At 45.4% G+C, this 14,287-nt stretch overlaps 1 protein-coding gene across 1 annotated transcript in view; it reads right to left on the reverse strand.

The window, feature by feature from the left end:
• Positions 1–1,096: 1,096 nt before the first annotated feature.
• The window catches only part of LOC103538422 (mucin-5AC), a 36,257-nt gene continuing 23,066 nt past the window's right edge, over positions 1,097–14,287 (reverse strand). Inside the window, exons 30-39 of the mRNA XM_030451544.1 lie at positions 12,388–13,155; positions 10,966–12,165; positions 6,754–10,680; positions 6,327–6,545; positions 5,527–5,652; positions 4,071–4,114; positions 3,155–3,277; positions 2,958–3,056; positions 2,459–2,581; positions 1,097–1,390 (exon numbers count right to left, since the gene is read on the reverse strand). Of these exons, the coding sequence (XP_030307404.1) occupies positions 1,097–1,390; positions 2,459–2,581; positions 2,958–3,056; positions 3,155–3,277; positions 4,071–4,114; positions 5,527–5,652; positions 6,327–6,545; positions 6,754–10,680; positions 10,966–12,165; positions 12,388–13,155 (6,923 nt within the window). The remainder of the gene's footprint in view (positions 1,391–2,458; positions 2,582–2,957; positions 3,057–3,154; positions 3,278–4,070; positions 4,115–5,526; positions 5,653–6,326; positions 6,546–6,753; positions 10,681–10,965; positions 12,166–12,387; positions 13,156–14,287) is intronic.

Genomic DNA, 14,287 nt, shown 5'->3' on the forward strand with positions numbered 1-14,287 from the left:
TTTGTTGGGGGGGTTGGCAGTGGGATTTTTTTGACAGTCTCTCTTCCTCACATCTTACACTTGTAAATGTGATTTTAATTACCTCTCTGGAGTAGTGAAACTGTTGTTGCATCTTAAGTGGAATCATAAACACATGAACTTTGCTGTTATTTTGTGATGATAGAATCATTTGTGTTAAGATCATGGAATCCAGCTGTAAACCTAGCACTGCCAAATCCCTGAGTACCCAACCTATGCTTCTTTTAGACATCTCCAGAGTGGTTGACTCCACTACTTCTCTGGACAGCCTGTCCAGTGCTTGACAACCTTTTCAGTGAATATTTTTTCCTAGTATCCCATCTAAGCCTCTGCTGGTGCAGCTTGAGGCCATTTAGTTTCATCCTATCACTTGTTACTTGGGAAAAGACACAAACACTCAAAGATCAACCCCTTTCAGGTTGTAGAGAGCAATAAAGCCCCCCTCCGCCTCCTCTTTTCCAGACTAAACAATCTCAGTTCTCTCAGATGCTCCTTGTAAGGTTTTGCTCTAGACTATTAAGCATCTTCAGTGTCCTTCTCTGGAGGTGCTCCAGCACCTCAGTATTCTTGCAGTGACAGACCCCAAGCTGAGCACAGTGCTGACTAGAGGGAGTCACTCACATTCCTAGTCCTGCTGGCCACACAGTTCCTGATACGAGTCAGGATGCTCTTGGCCACCCGTGCACACTGCAGGCTCAGCTGGCCCTCACCCAACACCACGTCCTGTGGCTCTGGGCAGCTTTCCAGCTGCTCTTCCCCAGGTGTGCAGCAGTGCACAGGGTGGTTGTAGCACAGGTGTAGGACCTGGCACTTGGGCCTTGGTGAACCACAGACAATTGGCCTTGGCCCCACTGCTGCAGCCTCTCCAGGTCCCTCTCTGGAGCCTCCTTACCCTCAGACAGATCACCACTCCCACTAAACCTTGTGCCCTCTGCCTCATCCAGATCCTTGGTAAAGATAATAAATAGAATTGGCCCCAACACAGAGTTCTGGGACATGCCTCTGGTGACCAGCTGCCAACTGGATGTTCTCTGTTCACCAGAATTCCTTTAGCCTGGCCATCCACCCAGTTTTTCATTTAGGGAACCATACACCTATCCAAGCCATGAGCAGCCAGCTTGTCCAGGAGCAAATCCTGTGGGGAAACTGTCACAGGCTTACTGAAGTCCAGATAAAAACCATCCACAGTCTTCCCTTCATCTACTAGGTGGGTCACTTTGTCAGAGAAGGAAGCTGGGTTCATCAGTGAGTACCTGCCTTTGGTAAACACAATCTGATTGGGCCTGACAGTCTGACCTCCAGTGCTGGGGAAGGTTCTGGGGCTGATGGGCCCATAGTTCTGCAGATCCTCCTCCTGACCCTTCTTGAAGTCCTATGTCACATTTGCCAATCTCCACTCTAGTGGAGTCTCCCTGGTTAACCAGGATTGCTGATGTATGTTTGAAAGTTGCTTGGTGAACAGTTTTCCTTGGGTGATTGATTAATTTGGGAGAACAGTGTAAAAATATGTGTAAATAAAGCCATAGAAACACTAAGTTAAGTTTTTGGAACTTACATGGAGGCACCAGGACAGTTTCCTTCACAGTATGTCAGCTCAACAGGTCCAGCAGATTGGCAGTCACCGTGGCGGATCACAGTCTTCTGGCTGTAAGGTTTGCACTTTGTAGCTTTATAAGAAGAGGGGAAAAAAAACATATTTCAAATCTCTAGTACAGTATTAAATGAATGCTCAAACTGTTTCAAAATATATGATGCCTGATTATAGAAAATCTGCAGTATGTGGAAGTTGAGGAGTGATACTGTGTAATGTATCTGGAGTTTTCAGGTTATGCTTTGGTCTCAGCTGTACATTGTCTTTGGAAGATAATGCAGAAGCTTGAGCATTGGTGGAAAACATTTTCCTTTTGAATAAATTAGGAAACAGTCTTGATAAAGAGAGGATGTGAAAACTGGGAGAGTGATCAATGTTACCCACTCAAAGACAAGTGGAATACAGCTCTATTTAAGCAGAAAACAGGAACACAGCATTACATACGTTTACATACTTCACAGCAGCCATCAGGAGTCATCTCTATTTCATCCTTTGCAAAAGAAAAGAAGGATTTGTAGTAAAGCACAGAGGACAATTGAGAGTAAACATCTGATACTGATTACTGCTCCTGGTCAGAAGGCTTCTCTGTGAATGAAATGGGATGACTTACAGCCTCCATCAGGGAACTCAAGTTCTTGTAGTCCCATGTACAATTACTAAGCTTTTCTTGTTGGTAATCTTACAGGAATCAACCAGGACTTGTTAGGACTTAGTAGTAATTCTTATTATTGTTACACACTAAAGCAACTTCAGTGAAAGTGATTTGTTTTATTTTTCCTTGCCCCCCTCCCCCCAGCCCCTTGTTCTTTTAAGCTGCATCCAGTCAATGAAGAATTGATTAAAACTTACAGGATCACACTCTCCTGGGTCGTATGCTGGGCATACTTTTTTAGTTTGGACTGCAACATATTGGTCTTCAATTATTTCACATTTGTAATAGCTGCAGTTATCAAGTGGCAGGATCTCATCAACCTGAGATAAGGAAAACAAACATTTGTTTTCACTGTGATCAAGTACAGTATGATGACTTCAGAAATGTCTGAGCTAATTAAGTTCTCAGATCTCAAAGATTCTCAGATGCTTTTGAACTTCCTTCAAGTGGCAAAAGTGATATTTTACAAACTGTCTCTCCCTTAAAAGTTGAAATCCTGGACTGAAAAACTCAGACCACAAATTAGAAACCTGTACCCAGTTAACCACACATACAACACATTTTTTATTCCAGGTAAGCACTGAAGTCAGAAAACGTGTGCTGTAATTTCAGTGTTAAATTTTTATCAGTAAGGACTGGGAGTTGTCTCTTAGCTATGCACTGGCCAATAGGTCTGAGCACAGGAGGAATACTTACCTTGAGCACATGAAGAGTGTTGTTCCTTAGTCTAATTTTGCAAGCTACTGGAAGACACTTCCCACAGCACTGTCCTTCCTCAGCCATATACTGATGACCCTGTCCACAGAGAGTTGAGGACAAAAAATGTTGAGTTGGTGTTGGAGAATTCTGCCTTCCTGTAACAGCTGAGTGGGCAGCTGAGAACCTGAACTCACCAGTGGGCAAGATGTTTCACAGCGAACTGGTTCACAATGCACAACGTTTGCCATAGTCATTGGATCTTTCTCAGAACTGCAGGTACATTTCTGACACGAATCAGTTATTGTTGACATTCCAACCTGGAAGAGAGGGAAAGGAATTTCAAATGGCAGGAGTTCCTATATAATGTATAGACAGATTTGAGAGTATCTGAGAACCATGAAGGTTGCTGCAGTGCAGGTGTGACTGAGTTGTTAAGCTCTCTTTGAACATAAAGTTGTTAGGCCTGAGGACATGCAGGAAAGCACACACAGGAAGAAACCAAATGAAGCAACATGAAAGGAAAAAGTAAATTAATAAAATGCAGGTAAGAGTGATTGGTACTGCCTAATTATTTTACCAGCTTTTGGATGCTCCATTTAAGAATTTTTTCCCTAAGTCTTGTTCAGTGGCTGTAAGACAATTAAAATAATTGGATACATATGCAGAGATACACATGGATTTTTGTTTTAATCTTTGTGAGATGTATCCCCCCAAGGTTCCAGTGCTAATGCTTAAATTTGGACTAAATAAGTACCAATTTTAGCAAAGATTTGGGTATCAGTTAATGCAAAAATCCTATCTTTGTTTTTGAAAGCTCTCTGGGCTCATTTCAAAGAGTGGTTGAGTTTGAGCTATTATCAGCTCAGTTGGAAAATTCATTAATTCCAGAAGTGGGAGAGAGCTTAAAAACAGCACACTCTTGTTTAGTGCTACATGCTTATGAACTTTTCTGTGACAATTTTGGCTTTGACATGAGGAAAAAAACCCAACTTCCAGTTAAGAGCTAGAGATTAAAAACTATGTACTGGGACAAGAACTTTCTCAAAGGCTTCTGCTGGTAGAAAGGGTTCAACTTCCACCAATGCACCAGTGTAAGGGTAGCATTCTCACCGTGTGTGTTGTACCATTGATCACACAGACATCAGGTATAGGTCCTGAAAAACAAAAGAAATTAATTCCAGAGTAGACTCAAATTGTGAGATTTTCCTGAAAACTCAAGATGTTATCAAGTTCTGATAGTAACACAGTGATTATAAAAAGCTTCAACTCAGTCTTACTTATGGGCTTAGACTTCATATTTAATATAGCTGGAGCTTAAGGAAAGTTTCATCTTTGAAACTATCTGGAAGAGTTGAGGAGGAGTGGCTTCAGGCTCAAGCTATGCATGAAGAATCTTTTTTTTCCCTTTTCAATTTCACTTCAAATTAAATTAGTTGCTTCCTCTTTGAATCCTAGAAGTCCAGTAACCCTCAAAGATGCTTTTGCTACTGATTCTTTATGACCTCAGAACATGGCTTGGATGGCAGATTAATTCTGAGTAGAAAAAAGGCATTCTTACTGCAATAATATAAATAATTTAACAACAATGCAGAGCTTATTCATGACTTTCACAGAACACATCAGGTTCAGCTGTTGTGTTGTTTTGACCTTCCTGGTTTGGCCTTAATTTATGTCTATTTTTTTCTTTTTGTTCTTTAGTATAAATATGCATGTATAAAAATATGTCTATAAAGAAGTATGTATATGTATAAACATATAAATGTTGGATTTTAAAATCTCCATGAGCATTGAAGAACACTGTAAGTATGGTTATTTATAATACAATGACAGTTCAGTTACTGATTACTGCTCACTTTGTTTTACTGCATCATGTTACCCACTTTTGCAGATAACTCAAGATTTCTGCTGCCTTATTCGTATGTTTATAAATTTTAATTTAGCTACAGCTAGGCTAATGTTAATGGTCTCCAATATTACATTAACAGCATTAAATACAATGCATTAATAACCTTTATGATTACAGATACAGAGATAGGGGAGCTACATACTCCACTTGAAGGTCCCAGTATTGTACTGTTCTCCCACCCATCTCAATTTGCTCACGAAACTTCATTGAAAACATAGTTCTGTTTCTAAAAACGTTCCAGTGCATTTTAGCCAAAAATTGATGCATGGTGACTGAACCAAAACAATTTAATGAAGGTTTTGCTGCTATTGTGATACACAAAGAACTTGCTCAGATATTAAAAGAAGTGGAAAGGTAATTGACCAGCGTGTAGCCTGGTATTTTATCTATGTATTTTTCATAGAATGGTTAGGGTTGGAGGAGACATTAAAGATCCTCTACATCCAACCCCTCCTGCCATGGGCAGGGACACCTTCAGCTACACCTGGCTGCTCAGAGCCCCATCCAGTCTGCCCTTCCACACTGCCAGGATTGCACTACTTCCCTGGCCAGTCTGTTCCAGTGTCTCACCACCCTCATAGTAAAGAATTTCTTTCTAATATCTAATCTGAATCTCCCCTCTTCCAACTGTTAAACCATTGCCCCTTGTCCTCTCACTACCTGCCACTGCAAAAATCCCCAGCCCAGCTTTCTTGTAGGCCTCCTTCAGGTGCTGGAAAGCTGCTACAAGGTCACACTGGAGCCTCCTCCAGGCTCTGTGTCCTTCTTGTGTTGGGGACTCTGGACCTGGACACAGTAATACTTACGGCATCTGAATTCAGGACAACAGGGCTCCTTTGATGGCAGTACAGCCATAGAAAGGAATCCTTGGTCACAAGCTGATCTCTGCTCTGTTTGGCATTTGAGTGGCTGGCATTGTGTGGTACCAGTGAGGGGGTCACAGATACAGTTCTGGCATTGGCTTATCCAGTTTTCTCCAGGCTGAAAAAAATGTAAATGATTTATTCTTAACTGCTTTCTCACCCTAGTTCTGTTTCAGATTGAGACAGACACTCAAAATATTTTTGGAGTTCAGGTTAGAATTTTCTTAACATATGATTTCTGGCTTTAAGAGCAGACAAGCTGAGGACAATCACAGGATTCTCTTGTGCATTATAAGAATGAGATTTTACCATTTTCATAGTTGGTTTACTTACTTCTGTAACATTTAAATGTCTTTTATTTTTAAAAAGCTCTACTCTGGTATTTGTGAGCTTCTCTATCACCAGATAAACTAAAAGCCTGGTAATGCCAGACTGAAGATTTTTGCATTACCAGGGCATTTGTAACACTGCCAGCTGCATTACTGAAATACAAGTTGATTTGAACTGACTTCTAGAGGACAGAAACTGAACTGCTTCTGCAGTGGTGATATATTACAAAATCGGGAACCACCTTCCGTGGAGGATTGACATCAGTACAGTTTCTTTCTACTGAAGTTGTGGGAGATGTTGCTGTGGTTGATGAGACAGAAGATGCACGTTCTGTGGATGAGGTGACTTGCTTTGAAGTTTTAGAGACAAAGGGAGTGAAAGTTGTTGAAGGACATGGCCCCTGGAATGTGTCAGTTTCACATTCGTTGTTGCATAGTGCATAAAAATTACAGCCAGCCTTATCTGTTGTGTTGTATACCACGTCCCCTGAAAAGGAAAATTGGAGAAGAAATTAAAAGACCAATTGACATACTTTGATACAAAAAAGGACAAGAAAATACTGTGAAAAAAGCAGAAGTGTATTCAAGTATAAAAAGTTCTGTTTAGATTATTTAGAGTGGTCATTAGCTGAATAAAATATTAAGGGTAATTACTGCTTTTTAATATTTTCATAAACATAAAATAAGAAACTTACCAGGAGAAAGGAATCTGCCAAAGACGTGACAAAAACATGGGGGTTTGCTGACTGATGTGCTTCCTTCTGTTGTGGGGATGGATACTGCGGTGCCTGCTTTAGTGCTGGTGCTGGAGGTGCTGGTAGTGGTTGTGGCTGATGTGGGCACTGCTGGTGTGGATGGGATGATGGTCGTGCTTGATGTTGAAGGAGGAGAGATCTTGGTGGTGCTGGTGCTGCTGGTGGTGGTGGCTGTTCTTTGTGTTGGTGTCTCAGTGCTACTGGATGATACCTTGGTGCCAGTGCTGGTGCTCAGTTTAGGTGTTGTGACCGTGGGTGATGTTGAAGGTTCTGTGGGCACAGTGATGGTTTTTCCTGGAACAGCTGTGCTGATGGACACTGTGGTGCTGGAGGAGCTGGTAGTGGTTGTGGCTGATGTGGGCACTGTTGCTGAGGATGGGATGATGGTTGTGCTTGGTGTTGGAGGAGGAGAGGTCTTGGTGGTGCTGGTGCTACTGCTGGTGGCGGTTGTTTTTTGTGTTGGTGACTCAGTGGTACTGGAGTGTACTGTGGTACCAGTGGTGGTGCTCAATAAAGCTGTTGTGACCGTGGGTGATGTTGAAGGTTCTTTGGGCACAGTGGTGGTTTGTCCTGGACCAGATGTGCTGATGGATACCATGGTACTGGAGGTGCTGGTAGTGGTTGTGGCTGATGTGGGCACTGTTGCTGAGGATGGGCTGATGGTTGTGCTTGGTGTTGGAGGAGGAGAGGTCCTGGTGGTGCTGGTGATGCCGGTGCTGTAGGCTGTGGTTTTTCCTTGTGTTGGTGGCTCAGTGGTACTGGGGGGGACTGTGGTACCAGGGGTGGTGCTCAATGAAGCTGTTGTGACTGTGGGTGATGTTGAAGGTCCTGTGAGTACAGTGGTGGTTTTTCCTAGAACAGCTGAGGTGATGGATCCTGTGGTGCTTTCTCCTGTGGTGCTGGAGGTGCTGGTAGTGGTTGTGCCTGGTGTGGGCACTGTTGCTGTGGATGGGCTGATGGTTGTGCTTGAGGTTGGAGGAGGAGAGGTCCTGGTGGTGCTGGTGCTGATGGTGGTGGTGGTTGTTCCCTCTGTTGGTATCTCAGTGGTACTTGGGGGGAGTGTAGTGCCAGTGGTGGTGCTCAATGTAGCTGTTGTGACCGTGGGTGATGTAGAAGGTCCTGTGGGTACAGTGGTGGTTTGTCCTGGAACAGCTGTGCTGATGGACACTGTGGTGCTGGAGGAGCTCGTAGTGGTTGTGGCTGATGTGGGCACTGTTGCTGAGGATGGGCTGATGGTTGTGCTTGATGTTGGAGGAGGAGAGGTCCTGGTGGTGCTGGTGCTGCTGGTGGTTGTGCCTTTTGCTGGTGACTCTGTGGTACTGGGGACAAACGTGGTGGTGTTTACTGCAGGTTGAGGGGTGGTGGAAGTTACAGTGGGTGATGTTGGAGTTCCTGTCCCAGTTGTCCCTGGTGTGGCTGTATTCAGGCAGTGGTCACGTTCACAGCAATACACTGTGATCTCATAGTCAAAGCACATGGGGTACTTCCTGATCTGATCCTTGTTCCTGCAGATGAGCCCCGTGTCAAGGCTGCACTCAAATACCTGTCCCATGGTCTGAATAGTTCTGTCAGGGAAATCTTTAGCACGACACTTGATATCTCGGGGCTTGTCACACAGATTATATCCAGCAGCTCGGATTTTTGCAAAAGTCTCCATGTCACCATTTTCAGTGCCTGGGGCAGGGGAATCAACGTTAAACCACTGAGACCAGAAACAGCGCTCCTGGCACCTGCTTGTGGTGCTGGAGGTGCTGGTAGTGGTTGTGGCTGGTGTGGGCACTGCTGATGTGGGTGGGATGATGGTTGTGCTTTGTGTTGGAGGAGGAGAGATCTTGTTGGTGCCGGTGCTGATGGTGGTGATGGTTGTTCCCTCTGTTGGTATCTCAGTGGTACTTGGGGGGAGTGTAGTGCCAGTGGTGGTGCTCAATGTAGCTGCTGTGACCGTGGGTGATGTTGAAGGTCCTGTGGGTACAGTGGTGGTTTGTCCTGGAACAGCTGTGCTGATGGACACCGTGGTGCTGGAGGAGCTGGTAGTGGTTGTGGCTGATGTGGGCACTGTTGCTGAGGATGGGTTGAGGGTTGTGCTTGATGTTGGAGGAGGAGAGGTCCTGGTGGTGCTGGTGCTGCTGGTGGTTGTGCCTTTTGCTGGTGACCCCGTGGTACTGGGGACAAACGTGGTGGTGTTTACTGTAGGTTGAGGGGTGGTAGAAGTCACAGTGGGTGATGTTGGAGTTCCTGTCCCAGTTGTCCCTGTTGTGGCTGTTGTATTCAGGCAGTGGTCACGTTCACAGCAATACACTGTGATCTCATAGTCAAAGCACATGGGGTACTTCCTGATCTGATCCTTGTTCCTGCAGATGAGCCCCGTGTCAAGGCTGCACTCAAATACCTGTCCCATGGTCTGAATAGTTCTGTCAGGGAAATCTTTAGCACGACACTGGATGTCTCGGGGCTTGTCACACAGATTATATCCAGCAGCTCGGATTTTTGCAAAAGTCTCCATGTCACCATTTTCAGTGCCTGGGGCAGGAGAATCAACGTTAAACCACTGAGACCAGAAACAGCGCTCCTGGCACCTGCTTGTGGTGCTGGAGGTGCTGGTAGTGGTTGTGGCTGGTGTGGGCACTGCTGATGTGGGTGGGATGATGGTTGTGCTTGGGGTTGGAGGAGGAGAGGTCTTGCTGGTGCTGCTGCTGCTACTGCTGGTGGTGGTTGTTTTTTCTGTTGGTGACTCAGTGGTACTGGATGGTACCGTGGTGCCAGTGGTGGTGCTCAGTTTAGGTGTTGTGACTGTGGGTGATGTTGAAAGTTCTGTGGTCACAGTGGTGGTTTGTCCTGGAACAGCTGTGCTGATGGACACCGTGGTACTGGATGTGCTGATAGTGGTTGTGGCTGATGTGGGCACTGTTGCTGAGGATGGGATGATGGTTGTGCTTGGTGTTGGAGGAGGAGAGGTCCTGGTGGTGCTGGTGCTACTGGTGGTGGTGGTTATTTTTTGTGTTGGTGACTCAGTGGTACTGGAGTGTTCTGTGGTGCTAGTGGTGGTGCTCAGTTTAGGTGTTGTGACCGTGGGTGATGTTGAAGGTTCTTTGGGCACAGTGGTGTTTTTTCCTGGAAAACCTGTGCTGATGGACACCGTGGTACTGGAGGTGCTGGTAGTGGTTGTGGCTGATGTGGGCACTGTTGCTGAGGATGGGATGAGGGTTGTGCTTGGTGTTGGAGGAGAAGAGGTCTTGGTGGTGCTGGTGATGCCGGTGGTGCTGGTTGTGGTTTTTCCTTGTGTTGGTGGCTCGGTGGTACTGGGGGGGACTGTGGTACCAGGGGTGGTGCTTAATGAAGCTGTTGTGACCGTGGGTGATGTTGAAGGTCCTGTGGGTACAGTGGTGGTTTTTCCTAGAACAGCTGAGGTGATGGATCCTGTGGTGCTTTCTCCTGTGGTGCTGGAGGTGCTGGTAGTGGTTGTGGCTGGTGTGGACACTGTTGCTGTAGATGGGCTGATGGTTGTGCTGTGTGTTGGAGGAGGAGAGGTCTTGGTGGTTCTGGTGCTGCTGGTGGTGGTGGTTCTTTGTGTTGGTGACTCAGTGCTACTGGATGGTACTGTGGTGCCAGTGGTGGTGCTCAGTTTAGGTGTTGTGACCGTGGGTGATGTTGAAGGTTCTGTGGTCACAGTGGTGGTTTGTCCTGGAACAGCTGTGCTGATGGACACTGTGGTGCTGGATGTGCTGATAGTGGTTGTGGCTGATGTGGGCACTGTTGCTGAGGATGGGATGAGGGTTGTGCTTGGTGTTGGAGGAGAAGAGGTCTTGGTGGTGCTGGTGCTGCTGGTGGTTGTTCCCTGTTTCGGTGGTTTGGTGGTACTGGGAGGGACTGTGATACCAGGGCTGGATATTATTCTAGGGTTATGGGTGTTGGGAGCAGTCATCTTGGGTGATGTTGAAGTTTCTGTGGTCACAGTGGTGGTTTTTCCTGGAACAGCTGTGCTGATGGTTACCGTGGTACTGGAGATGCTGGTAGTGGTTGTGGCTGATGTGGGCACTGTTGCTGAGGATGGGCTGATGGTTGTGCTTGGGGTTGGAGGAGGAGAGGTCTTGGTGATGCTGCTGCTGCTACTGGTGGTGGTGGTTATTTTTTGTGTTGGTGACTCAGTGCTACTGGAGTGTTCTGTGGTGCCAGTAGTGGTGCTCAGTTTAGGTGTTGTGACTGTGGGTGATGTTGAAGGTTCTTTGGGCACAGTGGTGGTTTTTCCTGGAACAGCTGTGCTGCTGGACACTGTGGTGCTGGAGGAGCTGGTAGTGGTTGTGGCTGATGTGGGCACTGTTGCTGAGGATGGGTTGAGGGTTGTGCTTGGTGTTGGAGGAGGAGAGGTCCTGGTGGTGCTGGTGATGCTGGTGGTGCTGGTTGTGGTTTTTCCTTGTGTTGGTGGCTCGGTGGTACTCGGGGGGACTGTGGTACCAGGGGTGGTGCTCAATGAAGCTGTTGTGACCGTGGGTGATGTTGAAGGTCCTGTGGGTACAGTGGTGGTTTTTCCTAGAACAGCTGAGGTGATGGATCCTGTGGTGCTTTCTCCTGTGGTGCTGGAGGTGCTGGTAGTGGTTGTGCCTGGTGTGGGCACTGTTGCTGTGGATGGGCTGATGGTTGTGCTTGAGGTTGGAGGAGGAGAGGTCCTGGTGGTGCTGGTGCTGATGGTGGTGGTGGTTGTTCCCTCTGTTGGTATCTCAGTGGTACTTGGGGGGAGTGTAGTGCCAGTGGTGGTGCTCAATGTAGCTGTTGTGACCATGGGTGATGTTGTAATTTCTGTGGTCACAGTGGTGGTTTGTCCTGGAACAGCTGTGCTGATGGACACCGTGGTGCTGGAGGAGCTGGTAGTGGTTGTGGCTGATGTGGGCACTGTTGCTGAGGATGGGTTGAGGGTTGTGCTTGATGTTGGAGGAGGAGTGGTCCTGGTGGTGCTGGTGCTGCTGGTGGTTGTGCCTTTTGCTGGTGACCCCGTGGTACTGGGGACAAACGTGGTGGTGTTTACTGTAGGTTGAGGGGTGGTAGAAGTCACAGTGGGTGATGTTGGAGTTCCTGTCCCAGTTGTCCCTGGTGTGGCTGTTGTATTCAGGCAGTGGTCACGTTCACAGCAATACACTGTGATCTCATAGTCAAAGCACATGGGGTACTTCCTGATCTGATCCTTGTTCCTGCAGATGAGCCCCGTGTCAAGGCTGCACTCAAATACCTGTCCCATGGTCTGAATAGTTCTGTCAGGGAAATCTTTAGCACGACACTGGATGTCTCGGGGCTTGTCACACAGATTATATCCAGCAGCTCGGATTTTTGCAAAAGTCTCCATGTCACCATTTTCAGTGCCTGGGGCAGGGGAATCAACGTTAAACCACTGAGACCAGAAACAGCGCTCCTGGCACCTGCTTGTGGTGCTGGAGGTGCTGGTAGTGGTTGTGGCTGGTGTGGGCACTGCTGATGTGGGTGGGATGATGGTTGTGCTTGGGGTTGGAGGAGGAGAGGTCTTGCTGGTGCTGCTGCTGCTACTGCTGGTGGTGGTTGTTTTTTCTGTTGGTGACTCAGTGGTACTGGATGGTACCGTGGTGCCAGTGGTGGTGCTCAGTTTAGGTGTTGTGACTGTGGGTGATGTTGAAAGTTCTGTGGTCACAGTGGTGGTTTGTCCTGGAACAGCTGTGCTGATGGACACCGTGGTACTGGATGTGCTGGTAGTGGTTGTGGCTGATGTGGGCACTGTTGCTGAGGATGGGATGATGGTTGTGCTTGGTGTTGGAGGAGGAGAGGTCTTTGCTGTTGTTGTCTGTGGTTTAAGTGAAGTTTGTGGTAGAGGACTTCCAGTTTGAGGTGGTGTCTGTGTTTTTAGTTTAGATGTTCCAGGTGTAGTCTGTTTGTTTTGTGTTGGCTTCGTCTTTGTCAGGATTGTAAATGGTGTTCGTTCAGTAGTTGTAATTTGCACTGTGGTTGTCAGTTTTGTAGTTTCTGTTTCTGAGCATGGTACATAGCTGCAGCATGATATCCTGATTTCATAATTTATACATTGCTTAGATGGTTGATCTTTGTTGTTGCAGATTAATCCTTCAGTTTGACTACAGATCACTGTTTGGTTCAGATTGTTTATCTCTGTATCTGGCTGTTCTTTGGCTCTGCATTGGACACTGCTGGGGTTTTGACACACACTGTATCCTTTACTTCTCAGGTTTTTAAATGTTTCATAATCTCCACTCTCTTCATTGCTTTCGGGCTTTGTGGCATCCAACCATTCTGACCACCTGCACAGGTTCCTCACACAAACAGTTGTCACTGGACTTGCAGTTGTCACTGGGGTTGCAGTTGTCTTTGCTGTAATGGAAAGGAGGAAATCTGTCTTGTTTGTTCTTTTTGAGGAAACTGCCATGAAAAATTTATTTCTCTTTCATGCATTTTTATGTTATGTATAGTATTATATATGCTATTGTAGGTTTTTTCTTTTAATTCCTCTGACAGTCTTTGATTTCATTTCTTAGGTAGTTTTTATCTGCTGTTTTTCTAGTGGTACATTATGTGATACATATTTTCAGCTTGTAGTTAAATATTAGTAAAATGACATCCTTTGTGTTGGATGTCAATAATAAGGATAATGTGATATCATGATTGCTATGGAAAAAGTAAGAGGCTTTTTCCACTTTGGTCTGATGTCTGTACTTATTTACACTTAACTGCATAACCTCACAGGCTTTAAAATATTTTACAGCTTAATGACTTTCTACTTATTTTAATATTACAGCATGTAATATATGTATAAATATAAAATTTATCTCTAGCATATATAGTTTATGTATAATAAATAATAATAATTAGTACACATATTCAATATATATGAAATATATATTCTAGCCAGTATATATTATATTCTCTATAAATATATAACCTAACGAGTCTTTTCTGCTTTCTAAGATTCTTGGCATTATGAAGGTAACCACTTTGAATATATGCCACTTTCTTCATAAGAATCTTACTTAATAGAAGACCTAAAGCTGACTATTTAGTTCTTGGTGTAGTATTGTATAATTTTCTGGAAATAGATCTCAGAATTTCCCATAGTTACATTGTCACTATAGTGAGTTAACTACAGGAATAATGTAGAAGTGTACTGAGGAATAGAAGGAAACTGTTGAGTTGGTTATTAATTACACTCAGGAAAGATTCCTGAGAACAGTTTTAAACAATCTGAGCATTCCCTCACTCTAGATTTCTTATCTTCAGTTTGACCTTCCATGGTCATTACTTTAAAAAAGGGCATTAATTGCCTTTTGTGTTTTCAGAAGCTGGTCTAAAACTGCTGCCTTTTCAAGCCCCCAGCCCTGCCCCCACCAGAGGAAATGTGGTGAAAGAGTGGAGACTGAGTTTGTAAGAAAAGCTGTACTCATTTCTACATCCTTATTTAGGGTCTTTAGCAAATGAAGCTGCCAGATGAATTGGTGGCTCCAGCAGA

The sequence above is a fragment of the Calypte anna genome, chromosome 5 (genome assembly GCF_003957555.1).
Source record: "Calypte anna isolate BGI_N300 chromosome 5, bCalAnn1_v1.p, whole genome shotgun sequence".
Lineage (NCBI taxonomy): Eukaryota > Metazoa > Chordata > Aves > Apodiformes > Trochilidae > Calypte > Calypte anna.